This window comes from Narcine bancroftii, chromosome 1 (assembly GCF_036971445.1).
Source record: "Narcine bancroftii isolate sNarBan1 chromosome 1, sNarBan1.hap1, whole genome shotgun sequence".
In the NCBI taxonomy this organism is placed as follows: Eukaryota; Metazoa; Chordata; class Chondrichthyes; order Torpediniformes; family Narcinidae; genus Narcine; species Narcine bancroftii.
Window position 1 is genome coordinate 267,923,502 of NC_091469.1, and position 22,723 is coordinate 267,946,224.

Sequence of the window (22,723 nt, forward strand, 5' to 3'; positions counted from 1 at the left end):
AATCTTGTTGTACGAGGCCCTTTGGGTAAGAGCGATCACAATATGATCAAATTCTCACTCGACATGGAGAGTGATGAAATTAAAACCGAGACTAAGGTCCTGAATTTAAATAAAGGGAATTATGATGGTATGAGACGGGAGTTGAGTAAGATTGATTGGGTGGTGTTTATGGGGGAGTTGACCGTAGATAGACAATGGAAAACATTCACAGATCTAATGGAGAAATTGCAAAAATCGTTTATACCGGTTTGGCATAAAAATAAACCAAAAAAGGTGACTCAACCATGGATAACAAGGGAAATTAGAGAGAGCATTGGGTCCAAAGAGAGAGCATATCAATTGGCCAAAAAAAGTACCTCAACCGAAGACTGGGAGCAGTTCGAGATGCAGCAAAGGAGGACAAAGGGATTAATCAAGAGAGCAAAAATAAGTTACGAAAGTAAGCTTGCGGCAAATATAAAAACCAACTGAAAAACTTTTATAAATATGTCAAGAGGAAAAGATTGGTGAAATCCAGAGTAGGTCCTTTGCAGTCGGAATCAGGGGAATATATAATGGGGAATAAGGAAATGGCAGACCAATTAAATTCTTACTTTAGTTCTGTTTTTACAAAAGAGGATACAAATAACCTCCCAAGGATGTTGGGAAACATAGAGACTAATGCAAGGGAGGAACTGAAAGAAATCAGTATCTCTAAAGACATGGTCTTGGGGAAATTGATGGGATTGAAGGCAGATAAATCCCAAGGGCCTGATAATCTACATCCTAGGGTACTCAAGGAAGTGGCCATTCAGATAGCAGATGCTTTAAGAATTATTTTCCAGAACTCGATAGACTCAGGATCAGTACCCACGGATTGGAGGATAGCTAATGTTACGCCACTATTTAAAAAGGGGGGTAGAGAAAAAGCGGGGAATTATCGGCCGGTGAGCCTTACATCAGTAGTGGGCAAAATGATGGAATCCATTATTAAGGATGTAATAGCGGAGCATATGACTAGCAGAGAAGGGATCGGACGGAGTCAACATGGATTTACAAAAGGTAAATCGTGCTTGACAAATCTATTGGAATTGTTTGAGATGGTGACAGGTAAAATAGATGGGGGAGAGCCAGTGGATGTGGTGTACCTGGACTTCCAAAAGGCCTTAGATAAGGTCCCACATAAACGACTGGCTTCCAGAATCAAGGCTCATGGGATTGGGGGCAAAGTATTGATGTGGATTGAGAACTGGCTGGCAGGTAGAAGACAGAGAGTTGGTATAAATAGCTCATTTTCTGAAGAGGGGGTCAGGAAGTTCCAGTGTGATTTGGATAAATTGAGGGACTGGGCAGATACATGGCAAATGCACTACAATGTGGATAAATGTGAGGTTATTCACTTTGGAGGGGAGGCAGACCCCCTCCAGCCCGGGTAAGAAACCTGCATAGGAGAAGGCCACTCCGATATAAAACCTATGACCCAAGGACCTCGCTGCCATGTCCCAGCTTGCTTGCACGGCACACGAATCATGGGTGCAAAGGGTGGGGCCAGTACTGCGCGCACTGCACTCCACCTAAAAGCTCCTTTGCGCAGGCCCGAGGACAGGTCCACGTCCTCCCCCTCCACGTCCTCCCCCACCACGTCCTCCCCCACCACGTCCTCCCCCACCACGTCCTCCCCCTCCACGTCCTCCCCCTCCACGTCCTCCCCCTCCACGTCCTCCCCCTCCACGTCCTCCCCCTCCACGTCCTCCCCCTCCACGTCCTCCCCCTCAAAAGATGCTCACAAACTCAAGCTAGCATGCTGGAACATCAGAAACATGCTAGACAAGGCTGACAGCCACTGACCTGAACGTCGGTCTGCCCTCATTGCACATGAAGTCGTCAGACTTGACATCGACATAGCCGCTCTCAGTGAAGTCCGCCTTGCAGATGTAGGCAGCCTCCAAGAACGCGGCGCGGGCTACACACTCTACTGGTCTGGCAAGCCTATGGATGAACGACGCCTATCTGGTGTAGGCTTCATGGTCAAGAACTCCATTGCCTCCAAACTCGAAAACCTCCCGACAGGCCACTCGGACCGGATCATGTCCATGCAACTCCCACTTCAAAACAAGCGTCACATCACCCTCATCAGTGTCTATGTTCCAACCCTCCAGGCGGAACCAGCAGAAAAGGACAAGTTCAACACTGACCTGCGCAACCTCATTCAACGCACCCCTACAGCCGACAAGGTTGTCATCCTTGGCGACTTCAACGCTCGCATCAGCAAAGACTCAGAAACCTGGCCAGGAATCCTGGGCAAGCATGGTGTCGGCAAGTGCAACGACAATGGGCGCCTCCTGTTGGAGCTCTGCGCAGAACAGCGGCTTGTCATTACAAACACCCTTTTTCAGCAGAGGGACAGCCTGAAGACTACCTGGATGCATCCCCGATCCAAACACTGGCACCTCCTGGACTACGTCCTGGTGCGAGAAAGAGACAAACTAGATGTGCTCCACACCAGGGTCATGCCCAGCGCGGAATGCCACACTAACCACCGGCTGCAAGCTCAACCTTCACTTCAAGCCGAAGCACAGGAACAGTAAAGCCCCCAGAAAGAGGTTCAATGTTGGAAACCTGCAGTCAGACGAAGTGAGAGGAAACTTCCAGGCAAACCTCAAAGCAAAGCTCGAGGATGCAATCCGCCTCACGGACTCGTCCACTGAAACCCTCTGGGATCAGCTGAAGACTACCATACTGCAATCCACTGAAGAGGTACTGGGCTTCTCCAGGAAAAACAAGGACTGGTTCGACGAAAACAGCCAGGAAATCCAGGAGCTGCTGGCAAAGAAGCGAGCTGCCCACCAGGCTCACCTTACAAAGCCGTCCTGGCCAGAGAAGAAACAAGCCTTCTGTCGCGCATGCAGCCATCTTCAGCGCAAACTCCGGGAGATCCAAAATGAGTGGTGGACTAGCCTCGCCAAGCAAACCCAGCTCAGCGCGGTCATTGGCGACTTCGGGGGTTTTTACGAGGTTCTAAAGGCTGTGTAGGGCCCCTCACCCCAAGTCTAAAGCCCGCTGTGCAGCTCAGATAGCAAAGATCTCCATACTCAACCGATGGTCAGAACACTTCCAATCTCTTTTCAGTGCCAACCGCTCAGTCCAAGATTCCGCCCTGCTCCAGCTCCCTCAACAGCCCCTTAGGCTAGAGCTGGATGAGGTCTTCACCCAGGAAGAGACATATAAGGCAATTCAACAACTGAAAAGTGGCAAAGCAGCAGGTATGGATGGAATCCCCCCAGAGGTCTGGAAGGCTGGCAGCAAAACTCTGCATGTCAAACTGCATGAGTTTTTCAAGCTTTGTTGGGACCAAGGAAAACTGCCTCAGGACCTTCGTGATGCCATCATCATCACCCTGTACAAAAACAAAGGCGAGAAATCAGACTGCTCAAACTACAGGGGAATCACGCTGCTCTCCATTGCAGGCAAAATCTTCGCTAGGATTTTCCTAAATAGAATAATACCTAGTGTCGCCAAGAATGTGTTCCCAGAATCACAGTGCGGCTTTCGCGCAAACAGAGGAACTACTGACCTGGTCTTTGCCCTCAGACAGCTCCAAGAAAAGTGCAGAGAACAAAACAAAGGACTCTACATCACCTTTGTTGACCTCACCAAAGCCTTCGACACCGTGAGCAGGAAAGGGCTTTGGCAAATACTAGAGCGCATCGGATGCCCACCAAAGTTCCTCAACATGGTTATCCAACTACACGAAAACCAACAAGGTCGGGTCAGATTCAGCAATGAGCTCTCTGAACCCTTCTCCATTAACAATGGCGTGAAGCAAGGCTGCGTTCTCGCACCAACCCTCTTTTCAATCTTCTTCAGCACGATGCTGAACCAAGCCAAGAAAGACCTCAACAATGAAGACGCTGTTTACATCCGGTACCGCACGGATGGCAGTCTCTTCAATCTGAGGCGCCTGCAAGACACAAGAGAAACTTGTCCGTGAACTACTCTTTGCAGACGATGCCGCTTTAGTTGCCCATTCAGACCCAGCTCTTCAGCGCTTGACGTCCTGTTTTGCGGAAACTGCCAAAATGTTTGGCCTGGAAGTCAGCCTGAAGAAAACTGAGGTCCTCCATCAGCCAGCTCCCCACCATGACTACCAGCCCCCCCACATCTCCATCGGGCACACAAAACTCAAAACGGTCAACCAGTTTACCTATCTCGGCTGCACCATTTCATCAGATGCAAGGATCGACAACGAGATAGACAACAGACTCGCCAAGGCAAATAGCGCCTTTGGAAGACTACACAAAAGAGTCTGGAAAAACAACCAACTGAAAAACCTCACAAAGATAAGCATATACAGAGCTGTTGTCATACCCACACTCCTGTTCGGCTCCGAATCATGGGTCCTCTACCGGCATCACCTACGGCTCCTAGAACGCTTCCACCAGCGTTGTCTCCGCTCCATCCTCAACATTCATTGGAGCGACTTCATCCCTAACATCAAAGTACTCGAGATGGCAGAGGCCGACAGCATCGAATCCACGCTGCTGAAGATCCAACTGCGCTGGGTAGGTCACGTCTCCAGAATGGAGGACCATCGCCTTCCCAAGATCGTGTTATATGGCGAGCTCTCCACTGGCCACCGTGACAGAGGTGCACCAAAGAAGAGGTACAAGGACTGCCTAAAGAAATCTCTTGGTGCCTGCCACATTGACCACTGCCAGTGGGCTGATATCGCCTCAAACCGTGCATCTTGGCGCCTCACAGTTTGGCGGGCAGCAACCTCCTTTGAAGAAGACCGCAGAGCCCACCTCACTGACAAAAGACAAAGAAGGAAAAACCCAACACCCAACTCCAACCAACCAATTTTCCCCTGCAACCGCTGCAACCGTGTCTGCCTGTCCCGCATCGGACTTGTCAGCCACAAACGAGTCTGCAGCTGACGTGGACATTTACCCCCTCCATAAATCTTCGTCTGCGAAGCCAAGGCAAAGAAATTCACTTTGGTAATACAAACCGGAAGGCAGATTATTATTTGAATGGCAATAGATTAAGAGATGGGGAAGTGCAGAGAGATCTAGGGGTACTTGTACACCAGTCTCTGAAGGCGAGCATGCAGGTACAGCAGGCGGTTAAAAAGGCAAATGGTATGTTGGCCTTCATATCAAGAGGGTTTGAGTATAGGAACAAGGATACCTTACTGCAGCTGTACAGGGCCTTGGTGAGACCACACCTGGAGTATTGTGTGCAGTTTTGGTCACCTTATACAATGAAGGATGCTCTTGCAATGAAGGGAGTGTAGAGGCAATTCACCAGGCTGATACCTGGAATGGCAGGAATGACTTATGAGGAAAGATTGCGCAAATTGGGATTGTACTCGCTGGAGTTTAGAAGATTGAGAGGGGATCTCATAGAGACATATAAAATTCTGGCAGGACTGGACAGAATGGATGCAGATGGGATGTTTCCAATGATGAGAAAATCCAGAACCCGGGGCCATGGTTTGAGGATAATAGGCAAACCATTTAGGACCGAGATGAGGAGGAATTTCTTTACCCAGAGAGTGGTGAATCTGTGGAATTCATTGCCTCAGAGGGCAGTAGAGGCAGGTTCATTAAATATATTTAAGAGGGAATTAGATATATTTCTTCAGTATAAGGGTATTAAAGGATACGGAGAGAAAGCAGGGACGGGGTACTGAACTTTAAGATCAGCCATGATCTCGTTGAATGGCGGAGCAAGCTCGAAGGGTCGAATGACCTACTCCTGCTCCTATCTTCTATGTTTCTATGTTTCTATGATCTAGAGTGTGCGGATTGGGATAAGTTGTTTTCGAGCAAGGATGTGCGAGTGAAGTGGAGGACCTTCAAAGGTGAAATTTTGAGTTTGTATGTTCCTGTCAGAATTAAAGACAAGGTTAGCAGGCATAGGGAATCTTCGTTTTTGAGGGATTTGGGGGAATTGGTTCAGAAGAAGAGGTGTGTAGCAGGTATAGGCTGCATGGAGCAAATGATGTACTTGGGTAAAAAAAATGCAAGAAAAACCTCAAGAAAGAAATGAAGGCGGCTAAAACAAAGCATGAGATTGCTTTGGCAGACAATGTGAAGGAAAATTCAAAAGGTTTCTACAGGTAATATTAAGACCAAAAGGATAGCAAGATTTGTTCCCTTGAAGATCAGAGTGGTTGGATTTGTATGGCACCAAAAGAGATGGGGGAGATCTTGAATGTCTTTTTTTTTCCCAATCAGGATTCATTCAGGAATTGGCACAGAGTTGTTGTAAATAAGGAAAACAAGCAGTGAGGTCATGGAATCTATACTGATTAAAGAGGAGGAGGTGCTTGATATCTTAAAACAAATTAGGGTGAATAAATTCCCAGGGTCTGACAAATTATTCCCTCGGACCTTGAGGGAGGCTAATGTAGAAATTGCAAGGGGGCTGGGAGAAATATTTGAAATGTCCTTAGCCACAGGTGTGGTGCCAGAGGATTGGAGGGTAGCTCAAGTTGTTCCTTGTCTAAAAAAACGGGATTGCCATAATCCAGGCCAATGTTTCAGGGCTTTTAATTTTTAAAAAATGCACTATTCTAATTGAACTCCATGCTAAATAACACCCACGCTCTTCTCCCTCTCTCCGCTTACGCTTCTACCCATTCTTCCTTCTCAAACACACTTGGAAGAGGATTGTGGCTCTGAGATAACAATAAACTAACAGTACATCCATCTGGTATTTATCCATAAGGTTTCAGAAGGGATAAACAAAGGGGGATTTTCCCTTTCAATCAAGAAAAACAAGATAATTGCAAAATCCTGATGAGCAAAAATCAAGATCGGAATGAAAGTGTACCATAAAATGTTCCCATGTTTATTGCTCAACGGGGGAAACCTGTGGATAATATTATTAATTAGCAAAGTTTAATTGGCTCAATTCCCTTCGAATGAACATATCATTGAAAACAATTTGCATAAAAGATCAACTTTACCTGCATCACACACAGACCTGCCAGCTACAGAAACAATTAATCACATTTATTTAGAAACAAATTCTAGCATTTCTTTCATATTTAAAGCAGTGATATTTGATTCAAAATTCAATTTCCAGAGTCATAAATGCAACACTTTCCATTGCACCACACAACCTTGCCGCACACACACTACAACACTTACCCCTCCTTCAGTATGTACTCTGTGTTCTCTGGAGAAATCTGGCCAGTCACTGGATGTCTGAATGATGTTGCCCGTTGATTATGACTGCAATAAATCACAAGTTTAATTAGCACCAATTTATCATCGTCGATGCAGCATTTTCTCCATGTTGTTCACATTTAAACTAATTCTCATTCAGAAGGATACAGGGGAGTGATTTATCACGCAAAGCGACTTTACATTTCAATATTTCCTTTGAATTTCAGCACCCATGTGTTGCATCTGCCAGCAGCCTGCAGCACTGTATTAGGGCCAGTTTTCAGTTCATACTGTATATTACATTCGGCCGGTAATGACAACATAAATTAAACTAAATTTTCAATCGAACTGAAAAATGCCAATAATTTAAAATGTAATAAGCTATCAGAAACATGAAAATTATGCAATCAACAATATCAAGCAGTTTAAAAAAATTCCATCTACTCTGGAAGTCAAATCGATTGAGTTTTTGATCTCCAGATGTTTAGTGCTCAAGTTCTGTATGAACAAATGCACCAAAAAGGTATCTCCCAGAGTTCATTGAGAAATTGTTCCAGCATAGTAATGAGCTGATCTGACAATTATTGATTCATTGAAGCCTTCCTCCTTTCCTGACTATCCCAGTCTCTTCTGCTCTTTCTTCTAGATGTACAGGATCCATTAAAATTTTTAAATGAAACAAGGTTCCAGAAGAAGGTCCTGAATAATGAGAAAATACTTTATGAAGCAAGATTCAACTTTCTATTTGAACTCTCTGCTTCAAAAAGATGCATCCTTACACAAAACTTTAAATGTGCTAGAAAAACCCCTTTCAAAGAGTTATTCTTCAAGTAACATCGAGCATTCACGTGTCAGTCTGGCTTCCTCTATACACAAATGCACCCCTTTATTGTCACTGCACAGAAACCTGAAGAAGTTGATTTTTTAAAAATCTCCTCTTCGACTACAACTAGCCATAAATATTAGTAGATCTTCAACGACTATGGCCAACATCGCTGGTTCTCCACTCAGCTCTGGATCACCTCAAAAACAGCAACTCACACATGCGGCTGCAGCTCAGCCTTCAACATCATTATTCCCTTAGTGCTGGTCAAGAAGCTACAAACTCTGGGCCTCCGCATCTGCAATTGGATCCTTGACTTTCTCATTGGAAGACCACAGTCAGTTATCAATCGGAAACAATGTCTCCTTCTTGATGATCATCAACATAAGCGCACATCAAGGATACATGCTCAGCCCACTGCTCAACTTGTTATACACCCATGACTGTGTGACCAGGCAGTATTCCAATGCTATCTACAGATTTGCCGATGACACCACGGTTGTTGGCAGAATCACAAACGGCAACGAGGAAGTGTACAGGAGGGCGATAGATCAGCTTGTTGAGGGTGTCAGGCCAACAACTTTCCGTTCAACAATAGCTAGACCAAAGAGATGATTGTGGACTTCAAGAGGAAGTCAAGGGACAGGACCCAGTCCTCATCAAGGGCTCAGTAATTGGAAAGGGTCAAGAATTTCAAATTCCTGGGTGTCAACGTCTCCAAACATCTGTCCTGGAGCCTCCATGCCGATGCAATCGCGAAGAAGGCTCGCCAGCGGCTATATTTTGTGAGGAGTTTGAGAAGATTCGGTATGTCATTGGACCCTTGAAAACTTCTACTGGTGTTACCAGGAGAGCATTCTGGCTGTTTGCATCACTAGTTCGTTTTACATAGCCACTTCATTCTGGGATATTTGCATTTTTTTTTTACAATACGCCTTCTGTTTAAAAGGTACAGACATGGAATGGGGAGGTGGGGTGGGGGGCGCTTTCCATTCCAGTCCCGGCTTTTTTTCAGCAGCAAAAGGTATTAACAGTGTCGAACACCATCTGTGTAAAAGGGGCAATCTGGCATTCTGACACCATGATGGGAAAGGATGTGTTTGTGTACCATATTTTGTTTTAAGAGGCAAAAATCCTGTATCACATCCATTTTCTACACCCAGAATTAACTAAGGCTTTGATGTCTTACCCCAAATCATTCCATCCCAAACCAGTAACAATATGTTAATCCCCAGCCAATCTACATTGCTACCCTCAATATTTTTGCATAACTATGTCCACCTATTAAAATATTTGCAATTGCTGGCATTTTCAAGACACCCCAAACCATCCAATGAGATATTTTGAAATGCAATTATTATTGAGGTTGCTGTGACTTGTCCACTGCAGATCATCTTGCTGATAATTCCCAAAACCTCATGCATGGTTTATATTGATGGAGCTTCCACATTGGATAAGACATGGGAGAACTGTCTAATCATTCATGTCAGCTGCTGTGGTGTTAGATTGAAGATAAATATGGTTCAATATCTTATTTTGTTTAACAAAGGTCCCCTCATTCCAGAGTACTACTCTAAAGTGACATCCAAGATAATTCACTGGTTTTTAGTATGAGCACAAATATTGTTATATTATGATCGTTGAGGGTATTGTCAAAACCACTCCTGCAAGCCTTTTTTACACTGGCACCTTACCCCAGTAATTAACTCCAAATACACCAGTTAATGTCAAGGTGTCAGATCACCCCGGGGATGGATCACCTAGGGAGGCTGTATCATCCCCAGGGCCACCAGACGCCTGCGTGCCAGTTACCCCAGTGTGAAAGGAGCATGGGGTATCCTGGGACAAATTAGTGAAGATAGGTGCCCCTCTCCCCTGGGATGCCTGATGGTGAGTGTGAAAGGACGCAGAGAACGAGCTAACACTGGTCTAGTGCGAAGAGCAAAAACGGCTTCTTTAACTGATTCATTGAATGGCCAATTTACTTATTAGCCAGTGTGAAAGAGGCTGCAGATACAAACAAACTGAACAAAAACACAAGTTCAGCCTGTTAAAATAATCTAGAGTTAACAAAATGAATACAGCTTCCTTTTCATAACTTTGGAGGTGGGGCGGGGGTGGGGTGGAATGAAATAAAAGAGTTCCAGGTACAATCTCTAATCAAGTAACTGGGGCTGCTAGAGCAATGCGAAATGCCTTGTATTTGGCACAGCATCTTTCTACCACCAACACCTCGGGCTACTTTTCATTATATCTGACAGGTCCACAAATGGACCAAGTAATACAAGGAACTAGTTTAAACTCACCATTAAATTGCATCTTACACAAATTAAAATAGCAATTTCATGCAGCAAACAGTTCTGAAAACTAAGCAGTCATTAAAAATAATTATCCAGCAGGAAAACACAAGTACATTTTGTAGTCTTTGTACAATGCTGAACTTGCTCAACTCAAAATGATCTATCAAGGATATTCACTGCTTACTCCATCAGTGATCGACGACAATCCTTCAAGTCCTTTTATTTAAATCCCGTTCAACTGGTTAACATGAAATTTATGTGAAACATTCCTTGCTATTCAGACCCGAATTGTTCCAAAATAATGCATACCGTTTGTTCTTTAATACCAAATACCCCTGGAAATAAAACTGTGATATTAACAGCTTATTTATCCTGAACAGTATGAATATAGGAACTTGTTCATCACTGCCACCATTATTCCATTTGTTAAAATATTAGAACTTGTATTAAGGAACATAGGGAAAATTTGGGACTCACATTATTAAATTCCCCAACCACTCATATTCCTCCTGTGTCTCTCCATCCCAATGTTTTATTATACTAAAATATTTGAGTCAATAAATAAATGTTTCTTCCTGCAGAGATGCACGACATGCAGCAAATATGGTGAACTGATTGTACAACCCATGATGTTGAAACAGGCATATGCCTAAGTAGTTTAATGTATTTGTCATCTACACAAGTTGCAATTTTAGAATGTTTGCAGTAAATTTTAAGAGAACTTTACCATTTAAGGAACAATTTTTAAAAAAAGATAAGTTCACCTGAACTGTTCTGAGAAAATGGATTAGCCCAGAATTTGACCATTCCTAACAAGCCAATAAATTATGAAATTAATTTGCTGATTCAGCAAAAATAAAGTTTTTCCACTCAATGAGAACACTTCAGAATGTTTCTTTCCATTTGTTTCATCAAAAGTTTACATTGCCTCCGAAAACAAATATGAAACAATGAAGAAGATAGTCGGAGTGGCCTTGGAGTGATAAAATTGGTTGCAATGGTTCAAGACAATCAATCACCATCACATCCGCTAAGGTAGCCAGGGAGGGCAATAAATGCTGATGTGAAAAATAATGACCCTCCTTTCCTCTTGGCCAATCTGAATGTTACACTTTTCATAAATGACTCAAATTTGAGATTTTAAAATGAATCATCACCCTATCCAGTGATCAATTTGTGTCAAATAATGTTGAAATTGCATCTTGTATCGATGAAATCTGGAAGAAACCACATAATTTATTATCAACTTTTACAAACACGTCTTGGATACAAAGTTTTTGACAGAGCATCTATTCTCCATTACATCCACACAAGCTATTTCTTGCAAATACATCACTTGGCAACTGCCGCTCCCATCTAAATCATTCAAATAGTTTTCTTTCCTCTTGTTGATGCAAGTAAACGAGCAGGGGGTGGATTTGACAAATTTGTTTCCCTTCTTAAACTTAAGCTGTTCATTTTTTGATTTTTAGTTCAGCAGCCAGCACAGCATTTTAGCTGGCAGAGCTATCTCCTCAATGCACCAGCAGTCCTGATCGCTACTGGCGTATCTAGGTAAAATAGCATCTATTGGAAGCACTTAGATTGTGTCCCCCCCCCTCCATTTTAAAATAAAACTCACATAAAGTTGACATTTAGCCGATTTTCTCGTACAATTGGGCTGGCGCTAACCACAACACCAACCATGCCACCCATATCCTTGTAAATTTCATTCATTGCGTTGTAACTTATAAGAAGTAAACCAGTAGATTAACTCTCACCCGAGCCCCAAGCCTGAGCTTCAGTAAGGGAAAGCACCTTCCGCCCCACCCCCCCAATATTAACAGAACCCTTGATTGCGAACCACACCACACTACGTTGAGGTTTATTATTCCTAGTCACCAAGACATGGGACGCTTCAGGCTACAGCCCACGTTGAAGTGACCCAAGCCTTGTACTTATTACCTGCTGTTCCCAGCTGGAAGCTGCTCCCTACACAGGCAAAATGGTTGTCTTCCTTACCCATAATCCCCCAAGCAGCTGGAACTGCACTGCATTTCCCTGGCAGAGTGGTCCCAGCTGTGTGGGGTATTATGGGTAATGAAGATTGCCATTGCTTAGTTTAACCGTGGGTGTGTGAATATTTCAATTCAAAAATTAAAACTCACAGACAGAATCCTTTGTATTCTAAAATATAACATTATTTTTGTCTTTTCAATTCTATGTTCTTGTCTCCAATGTACACACTTTGATTAGGAATGCACTTTAACAATCTGTTCACTCACAAGATGACCATGCCTCTGTATGCAATATTTAACCATATGAAAATACATTTTTAAAAATGGTTTTGTGCAAGTATAAAGAATTAAAGGCCTTTTTATAACAACAGGTAGCTCCCATGGAAATCTGCTGCTGGCACTCACACTCAAACACTAGAAAAGCAAGTGTGGACAGAGGAAGAAGTGGCAATTCCCCCGCCATTCACCCAGCACCACGGGCAGTCTTCTCGCTTTCACACAGTGCCGTGAAGATGCTGAGCCCTTGTCAATGAGAGGGGAGGTAGTGATGCCAGCATCTACCAGGACACACACACACACACACACACACACACACACACACACACACACACACACACACACACACACACAAACACACACACACACACACACACACACACAGGCCGACCTTGGCGATCATGGCCCAGCTCTCAGGCAGGGAGCAAGGAGCAGCTGTGCCGTGACTAACACTGGAAATAAGGCCCTTGGCCCCTCCATAACCAGCAGCACACCATGCTGCTGCACCCCGAGCCACCCCTTCAATCACCGTGGGAGCCCTGGCCCCAGGCTGCTGAGGAAATCAACAGGCAAGAAAAACCAAAACATCCTCCCCGGAGTAAAACTCCAAAGTCTGCAGACACCATGAAACAATGCTGGAGAAAATCAGCGCAGCAGGTTAAAACAGTGAGCAAAGATGTTGGGCAGGCGAGGCAAGGACAGTGATGCGCCCCCCACCCCCCCCCCAACTTCAAGTGGTGCCCTGGATGTGTGCTATGGCTGCCATACACTAGATATGCCTGTGCTGATCTCTGGTGCAGTCTGATCACCACACGGCACATTCTCCTGATCACCACATGGCTTTCAACAAGGAGCTCCAGTTTTGTCCCACATCCACAGTAAGTTGTCCCAGAACATGAATTAGTGGCAGAGTCTTCATGGATTTTGGGGGGTGGGGGGGAGGTTGGGGTGGAGTGGAGAAGAGTAATTGATGTTAAGGAAAAAAGATACAGGGAGTTACATGGAATTGCTCCATGAGTTAGCATGCACTCAATGAGCAGAATGGCCTCCATCTACATCATAAGGAAATATGAACCTTAAAATTTCAAGAGGAGGATTTGGAGATTTTAGTCTTCATCATTTCGCACCTACCAACATTCATGCTCTGATATTAAAGGGAACATTTGTCTGTATTTCCTCTATTGTACAAACCAATGGCAATTGGCATGGAAATCCGTTTAATGAGTCAGTGCTACGGAGATACAATTCTCAGACCTCTGAATCCAAGACTATTAAATATCATCTCAACATAAACCTGAATTATGAATGTTACATGGTTAATATGTTGTGGTCATGTCAACTTCATTAGAACTTGATTGACACCAATGTGGAACTGGAGGTCAAAAGCAATTACAAAATTAATAATATACTAACTGCCCAGGAGAATGGAGGAGGGGGGGGGGGGCAGGACAGGTGAAGGGGCGTGGGACGGGTGAAGGGATGAAGGGTGTGAGAAATGAAGGCAATTCTTCCCTTACACTCAATAACAATAGAATTTTTACAACAGATTGCTTCAAATCGTTGATACCTGAAAGAGACCAAGTTATACATTTGAGATAAACAGCCATTTCTTTCAGATAATCCCATTCAAAATTAAAAACAATTACATAACTCTAAAGCTTGGGAAAAGGACTGGGAGGTGACGAAACTATTTAACTTATTTTACTATAAAGTGCTCAGTCACTGCAAGGCTAGAACTCCTGCATAATGTGCATTACAAGCAGGTGCACAACAGCAAGCAAAGTATGTTTCAAAGCTTGAATGAGTGCCCTATCCAACAATAACCTGCAAATCACATGTACCTTTTGGCTAAGGTCGGGGTTTGCACGAATTGTTTTCTGCAGTCCACTTTGAAATCCTGCATCTTCACTCTCAATGACTTTCCCTTCGTCTGCATCTCAGACAAACAAGAATTTGCACCACAGCAAGGAAAAGCGCAACACAATGATGCAGGGAGCTGGATATTTTAGCATGAATGTCTCTCTGTAGTTGTCAGGATGGTATTGGTCCAGCTCAGCTTTCTGCATGAAATGCAAGCATACCAGTTAACTGTTTCTAGCTGTTACTCAAGGCTTCCATTACCGCACCCCCCCCCCCCCCCACCCCAGCCCCCATTTAAAAAGCCAGCAAAGAAATTCAGACTGCTCAGGGATTGGGTCGGTACAGATTTTCTGGATTCTCAGACAGTTGAAATTCAAATTTAAGGAGGAATTAAGAAGAGATGAAGAGGAAAGTTTTGATGGTTTATTCGTTAGCAAATGCAGCATGCTTCATTTATCAAAACGAGCAGTTTTAATGAAAAATAGTCAACACGACAAAATTGTAAACTTCTTCATTACAAAAAAATGCATTATGTTTAAAAATGAACATTGTAGAAAAGAAAAATACAGTATACAAATGAATTTATTTGTGATAAGATTACCTGCATTAAGCGTGATCGCTTGTTGCCATTGTGCATCTGTGGTGCTTACACATGCATGCACACACACAAAATCTCTAGATTTCAAAAATGTGAGAGGTTTCAAATATCTGGATTCTCAGGCGGTCCGGATTTCAGGCATGCAGATTTTTGGACTGAATGCTTGAGTGTAACCCAGCTGATGTGTTGATCACCCTGTGTTACTTGCCAGTTTAAATGGATGATCAATACCAATACAGTACTGCTCAGCTAGGGCACAAACAATGTCATGCCTTTGTCAGAATCCAAAGTATCTTTTTGTTTGCCTCAAAAGGTGTAAAGCACCTGTGTAAGACATTCTTACAAGGAATATTGATAGAAATGCTCAGAAAGCATAGAGAGAGCACTATAAAATCAGGCAGTGCATTTGGTGTTTGTATATATTTTTTATGAATAAAGTTTATTTCTGAAATAAAACAAAACCACCATTGACCCATTGCATTGAGGTTAACGTACACACATTGGCATAAAGCTGGATGAATTCGAAAAGGAGGGATTGCTGCAAGTGACCAGATATATTCAGGCATAAGAAATTTTGTGTTTTTAAGTGTGCTACTTTCCCTATTGGCTCACCAATTTGATTCAGTTTTGAGCCACGATATGCCCCAAGGCAAACAATGTATGAAAAACACACCAAAATGCTGGGGGAACTCGACGGTCTTTTCAGCATCCATAGGAGACAAAGATATATTGCCAACTTTTCAGACCTGAGCCCTTCTTCAAGGAATAAGCAGAATCTATGTTCAATCCAGTCAAATATGCTATGTTGAACTATTTAGTAACTTTTAGTGAAAGTATACATGGCTGCATGTTTAACAATTTTGGCAAAATTTTTCGATAATCAATCACTCAGTAAATACTCATTATCACAGTTGGACTTGTAGCTGGGAGAAATGCATTTGTTACATAGCTTGTTCAATTTATGCTCTGAAATTATGTCACATAGATTGGTTTGATTAACCGCAACACAGAGCAAAAGAAATCCTTAGGATTCTCTGACCAATGAACATTCAGTGAGCCTAGTTAGGCTCAATTATAGATGCCAAGTATAAGTGTGACTGGGCTTAGCAGGAGTTGTTGTGTGCATCCATTATTCTCTGGGCTGAACAACTACCAATCACCTTTGTTGTGCATTGTATATAACTCCTTACCCAAAACTCATAACCTTAGTCGCACTCTCCACCTTGGTGTTGTTCGTTCCTTTTGCTTTGTCTAATTGCACCTCTGTCAATTTCCTTAAAAGTCATCCTTGGAGTCACTGAATTGAATTGACATTGAATGTCCTTATCACTTTTACCATGAATGAATGGCTGACCATCTAATCATTACTCAAGTGCAGTAATAACAAGCAGGTTGATTCAACATAAACATTTTCATCATAGCAAAGATAAGCAGATAAGATTTCACCTTTTTTTAAAAATCATTCCAATGGGTTAAATCGGACCTCATAACAAAGTGATTACCTCAGATGGTTGTTAAAAATATTGCTTAGTTATTTGAGAATAGAGAATAAATGTCACTATTTACAACTATTCAGGTGATGTTATAATCTCAATCAATATTTTACCAAAATACACATCATTGCAGGACACTGGGTAAAAATTCTGATACCACAGATGTTATTTATGCTAATAGTCAAATAGTAAAATCTCTGCCATCTGGTTTCAAGATTTGTATTCAAGTAGAGCATGATGGATTAGATGGTCAGCCATTCATTCATGGTAAAAGTGATAAGGACATTCAATGTCAATTCAATTCAGTGACTCCAAGGATGACTTTTAAGGAAATTGAAAGAGGTTCAATTAGACAAAGCAAAAGGAACGAACAACACCAAGGTGGAGAGTGCGACTAAGGCTATGAGTTTCAGGTAAGGAGTTATATAAAATGCACAACAAAGGTGATTGATAGTTGTTCAGCCCAGAGAATAATGGATGCACACTGCAAAAGCTCATTCGTCATTTAAATGAGAAGTGGAAGTACAAGGGGGCATAAAATTGTATCGTGTCTAGTAAGAAATGGACAGTCCTCGACCAGCAAAGACAAGTGCCAAATACACTCAAATGACAAATTATTCAGGTCAAAGCACTGATCACAGAAATCAATAAAATGCATGCAAAGGGGACAGAATTTGTTGCAGGGGCTAAAGGAATTTCAGTAAAAACAATACTGGAAAAACTCCCAGGTCAAACAGCCTTACTTTATACAGCAAAGATAAAGAAACGTAACCAAAGTTTCGGGCTTGAACCTTTTGTCAAGGTATGAACAAATTGTAAGCAGGCTCCTGAACAAAATGATGGGGGCAGAAGCAAGAGAATAAGGGAGGGAGGGCACAAGAGAAAATGGGGAGGGGGATAGCTCTGAGAATGGAGAGGGAAGGGAGTGGACAGCTGGAGAAAAGACAGAGGGAATGCAAAGAATGGTCTTGCAGAAACCAGAGAGGATGATAGTTATGCCATCTACTGGAGTGCCCAGATGAAGCATTAGATTTTGTTCCTCCAATTTACAGTGGGCTCTGGTTTGGAAATGCATGCCAACATGGGATTGGGGTGCAGAAATGAAATGGTACGATTGAAGCCTGTTGAAAAGAGTGGGCAAGGACTTTAACAAAGCATTCTCTAGTACTGCATATTTTAAAATATTTGAGCGATGCCAGATTCACATTGATGCGGACAGAGTTAAGGTCCTCAGTGAAGCAATTTCCCAGTTCCTCCATTGTAGAGAAGACCACAATGGGAGCACCAGATGCAGAGGATGAGTCCCGCACATTCACAAGTGAAGTGTTGCTTCACTTGGATGACTGCTTGGGATCCCAAATGGTGGTGAGGGAGGATGTATGGGTGCAAGTGTGGCACTTCCTGGAGTTTCAGGAGAAGTTGCCAAGGGGGCGAATAGTGGGAAGGGATGAGTGGTCAAGGGAGTCACAGAGGGAGCTGTCCCTATCGAAGATGGAGAGGGAAAGATGTGTCTGGTGGTGGGATCATAATGTAGGTGATGGAAATTGCAGAGGTGGTAGGTAAGGACAAGGGGAATCTTGCTCTTTGTGTGTCTAGGAGCAAAGGAGGCCAGGGAAGATATGCAGGAAATGGAGGAGAAGCAGGTGAGGGTTGAGTTAATTGTGGGAGAAGGGAAGGTGCGATTTTTGAAGGAGGACATCTCAGATGATCTGGAATGGAGGACCTCATCTTGGGAGCTGATGCAATAGAGACAAAGGAATTGAAAGAAATGGATAGAATCCTTGCAGGGGACTGGATATGAAGAAGGGTAGTTGAAAGAGTTGTGGGAGTTGGTTGGTTTGTAGAATATGCCTATAGCAAGTTTGTCTTCCGAGATAGAGACAGAGAAATGAGAACAAGGAGAGTATTGCTTTTTTCAAGAGATTTCAGTCTTGGAAAAAGGAAGCTAAAAGTCAGGTGCTAGATAATAAATTTTGCGATACACCAATGAGTTTCCAAAACTGGTTGAAGAGGTAGGGGAGTTAGAGTTGCAGACGGAAAAAAATGATGGGACATCACAAAACAAGATTGAGAAGTTTGTAATACTGCATTTAGAAATGGATTCAAAACATCTTAACCAAAGTTCACAGATAATGAAAAACTTTTGAAATGTTGGCATTATTACAAAGCATTATAACAAAGCATTATAATGATCAATTGTATAATACCTCATATTCCATCTGAGTAATCTGTAGCTCAATGGTATAAGCACTGAATTTTCCAACTTCAGATAATCATCTCCTGTCATTTCCCCCACTTATATCTGATCATCCCATCGTTATCCCCTTTCTAACCCTCCTGGCCCCTGTTACCCATTTTCATCCCTCTTTCCCTGCTGGTTCCATCCACCTACGATGCACTCATTTCACCCACCATATCCTCTCTACTGTCTGGTTCCATCCATCCTTCACTTCTTCTTTCATGATTCCCTCTATCACCATCCTTACTTACCAGATTCCAGCCTTTGTAGTCCCACTTATCATTCTCCTGGTGTCTCCAAATTAATCTCCACCTCGTATTTCCACCTTGTCTACCTGCCTCTTTCCCCAACCTCATCCCTCCCAGCCCTACCTACTCGTCAACCTCAGTTCATCCTCTTCTCTTTCCGTTCAGCCATCTTCCCTCTCCACCCGAAACAGCAACAAATTTCTCTCCCCCGCAGATGCAGTTCAACCCATGAAGTTCCTCCAGTAGATTGTTGGTGACACCATAATAGACAATGTAAACACAGTGTCTTATCATAAATGATTGGTTTTAGATCGGCTGATCAAGCAATATTGGCCAGGACACGTGATAACTTGACTGCTTGAACGAGCACCCCTGAGTGCAGCTGAGGTTTCCTTTATAGTTTTCTCAATCAGTCCATCTGACAGTTTCACTCCCTCAGTACAGCATTCAATTCTCAGCTGAGATTTTTGTGCTTAAATCACTGATCGGTCCTTGAACTCACCATCAGCATCAAAGGCAAGGGTTCTACCAACTGACAACAAAAAATATGAACTGTTCCCTCTTCAAGAGGGCAGCAACGGAAACTTGGCAGTCAACACTTTAGCCAGAACGATCCGACACACATACTGAATGTATGAAATAGATTGCCACTTAGCTGCAAATTGATAAATATCTTCAGCATACAGTGGCAATTATACAATTCACTTTGATGAATAGGGAAGTACAGTACAACTTCGATTCTTCAAAATCAGATTCTCTGAAATCTTCATTTATCCAAAAGTTTTTCGGAGCTGAACTAATTGGGGACATCAGGATCCTGGCTGTAGCAGTAGCTGACCTTGGACTTCTGGTGCCAGCAGCAGCAGGCCTCTGGGCTCCCCCGCACTGGCAGCAACGGATCTCGGGCCCCTGGCTCTGTGGTGGGGAAGTGTCGGTGATCGGCAGTGGCCAGCATTTTTGTCGGTGAGAATTAAACTTTATTTTAATGCTTTAAAAAGCCTTACCTTGTGGTTTGTTGTTGTATAAACACCATTACAAGTGATTTTCTGTGGCTCCTGGGCTGTTTTTTTTAAATAATGGCTGGTTCTCTGAAAAAATTATTCATCCGAAATGGGCCCGGTCCTGAGGTCCTGACCATTTTGGAAATCAGCGTTCTACTGTAATATATTTGTTTCTGCATAGAGTTTAGTTTCCTTTATTTAAAGCTAGGTTGACTTGTGAAAATGTGGCACATTTGCTAACATCAACGCAAATTCTTTTCTTTCAAAACAAAAAAGAAAACATGCAATTTATTTTTTTCCATTTTGATACTACATTAAATGCTAATATCATAATGTTATAAAGTCATGTTTATTGTCATCTGATTGCACAAGTACAACCTGACGAAACAGCGTTCTCCGATCCTTGGTGCAGAACACGCAGATGCACAAACACTACAAGTGTTCATTTGTACGAATAAATAAATATTGTTTCATGAATATGGGAGCCTAGGATTGATAATGTAAGCAGTTCCTTCGGTCGTTCAGTATTCTCATTGCCCATGGGAAGAAGCTGTTCCTCAGCATGATGGCACTGGCTCTGATCCTCCTGTATCTCTTTCCCAAAAGGAGCACCTGAGAAGCTAAATCCATCCCTACAACATTCATTATGTAATTGGTTTCATTACTCTGACAAAGGACATTCCAATCTACTTCCCAATTAGCAACTGAACCTTCAACTTACTCATATTAGAACTACAAATAATGAAGTTTCCACAATAGAAACTCATGTAACCTAAAAGCAAAATGGCTTGAAGACAAAGTTGAGAATTAGCTTGGTAACATCAATGTGAAGCAAACCACTTAAGATATCATTGGAAAAAGCCTGCTGTAATCATGGGTCAGGTATAAAATACAAAATCTCCCAGTAAATTATCAGTGCAAACGCACAATTATAGTTTACAGAACTATGAGTTTCAAGATTCAGAGCTGTAGTTCAACAGATCCTTTGTTCTTAGACTACAATAAATTTATAGGACAGCGTGCATTAATTTACAAAGCTACAATACAATAGACGAACATTTACTACAAGCAATGTTTCAACAACAGTTCAAATATTTCAGAGTTAGAGAGATATAACATGCAACAGACCCTTCTTTCAACTTGTCCTACCCATAACCCACCCATCAACTCTCCTCCAAATTCTACAGGTGTACTCGGGGCAATTTACAGTGAGCAATTCTATCCAGTACATGTTAGGGACGTAGGAAGAAACCCACACCTGGAGGAAGCACGCGCGATCACAGGGAGAGCATGCAATCTCCACGCTGACAGCACCAAAGGCCAAGCTTGCCACTGGGCCGTGAAGTGCTCCGTGAGGCATGCCACTTTGTAGCCCAGAGTGATGATAATTTTATGATCAACCAAGGGCTGAAGGCGAACTCTTCAAACTTGCAAGTAGCCAAGTTACACAGAACCATTAATCGATGCATCTTGGCAACTGGAGACGAAATCCTGCGACATGGTTAAAAGTTCCTCAACTAAACTGCACAGAAGGGCTTTGTGCAATTACATGAAGCAAAAACTGTGCCACGTGTATTAATAGACGCATCATGGCAGGAGAACCCAGCTCAATACACAATCCTGCTGCAAAAGCACAGCTCAGCAAGTCCCATGTGAGCCACTGGGTAGGTAGAATATTATTGTTAAACTACACTCTCAGTGGAAATCAGAACTTAATGGAGTCACCAGCTCAATCTCTTGAGCCCTTCATAATGGACACCAACAATCGACCAAATGCGAGGGGGAGTTTTAGATATTCTGCTTGTTTGGTGGTCTTCTTGTGGCCACTAAACATCCAAATCTTTGTGAATCAATGGTTTTACGGATTATAACACCACAGGGGAAAATAACTCAAATACAACTTAATTTTCCTCATATTGTGCCATTAGCCATGAGAGACATGTATCCTATTGTGCAACTTACTGCTACATGGCTCAAAAAGGACTATGCAAATATAAAACACAGTGTGATAGTACAGATTCTATCACCAATGTGTATATGTACAGATGGTCATGTAGGATGACTGTGATTGGCTGAGAGTGTAGCCACGCCTACAGGCAGGTCTTAAAGGATTGCTCCTAGCCAGACCAGGTCATTCTGGACTGGTTGACCTACTTGCGATATGCTCCAGTCTTTTAGTTAATAAAAGCCTTGGTTTGGATCAACAAGTCTTTTGTTCTTTCGATGCGCTCTACACACAGAAAATCTATAACTGCACTGTTGGGAGAGCATTCAATTAATATTAGGAAAACTATTTTCAGATAATGTCATGCCCACAACACACTAATGTAAAGAAGCCCCCTAGGCTTGAGATATGCCAAGATTTACTTATAATCTGTGCCCCATTAGGTAAAAAGCATTATGAATTGTGACTTCCCACCCCTCCCCCCACCCCTCCATTAACCTTTCTTCAGAAAAGCTGCCCATAAATTATTGGCTCGCAGATGTAAACAAAAGGACATTGGTTTCAATATGTACTCATGCTGGGATTCATAAACTTTTGGGTCATAAAGTAAAATTAGCAGCTGGAAACACATTTGAAAAAAAGAACTTAATATTAAATGGTGAGTCTGACATGGTACCAGGTGACAGACAGAGCAAGGAAGTTCAATCAAATTTGGATACAAATCAAGTGAATACACATGGGGAATACAGAATCTTTGAGTGAGGAAAGTCAGTAAATAAAAGGACA

At 42.7% G+C, this 22,723-nt stretch overlaps 1 protein-coding gene across 8 annotated transcripts in view; it reads right to left on the reverse strand.

Annotated features, from left to right (window-relative positions):
• Positions 1-22,723, reverse strand: part of plekha7b (pleckstrin homology domain containing, family A member 7b) — a 370,768-nt gene that overhangs the window by 150,398 nt on the left and 197,647 nt on the right. For 7 of the 8 annotated variants that reach the window (XM_069897806.1, XM_069897811.1, XM_069897802.1 and 4 more), the window contains one exon: positions 7,140-7,223. In XM_069897806.1, coding sequence (XP_069753907.1) covers positions 7,140-7,223 — 84 coding nt within the window. Of the gene's footprint in view, positions 1-7,139; positions 7,224-14,394; positions 14,472-22,723 lie in introns of those variants that run through there. The other variant, XM_069897821.1, reaches the window with a different exon arrangement.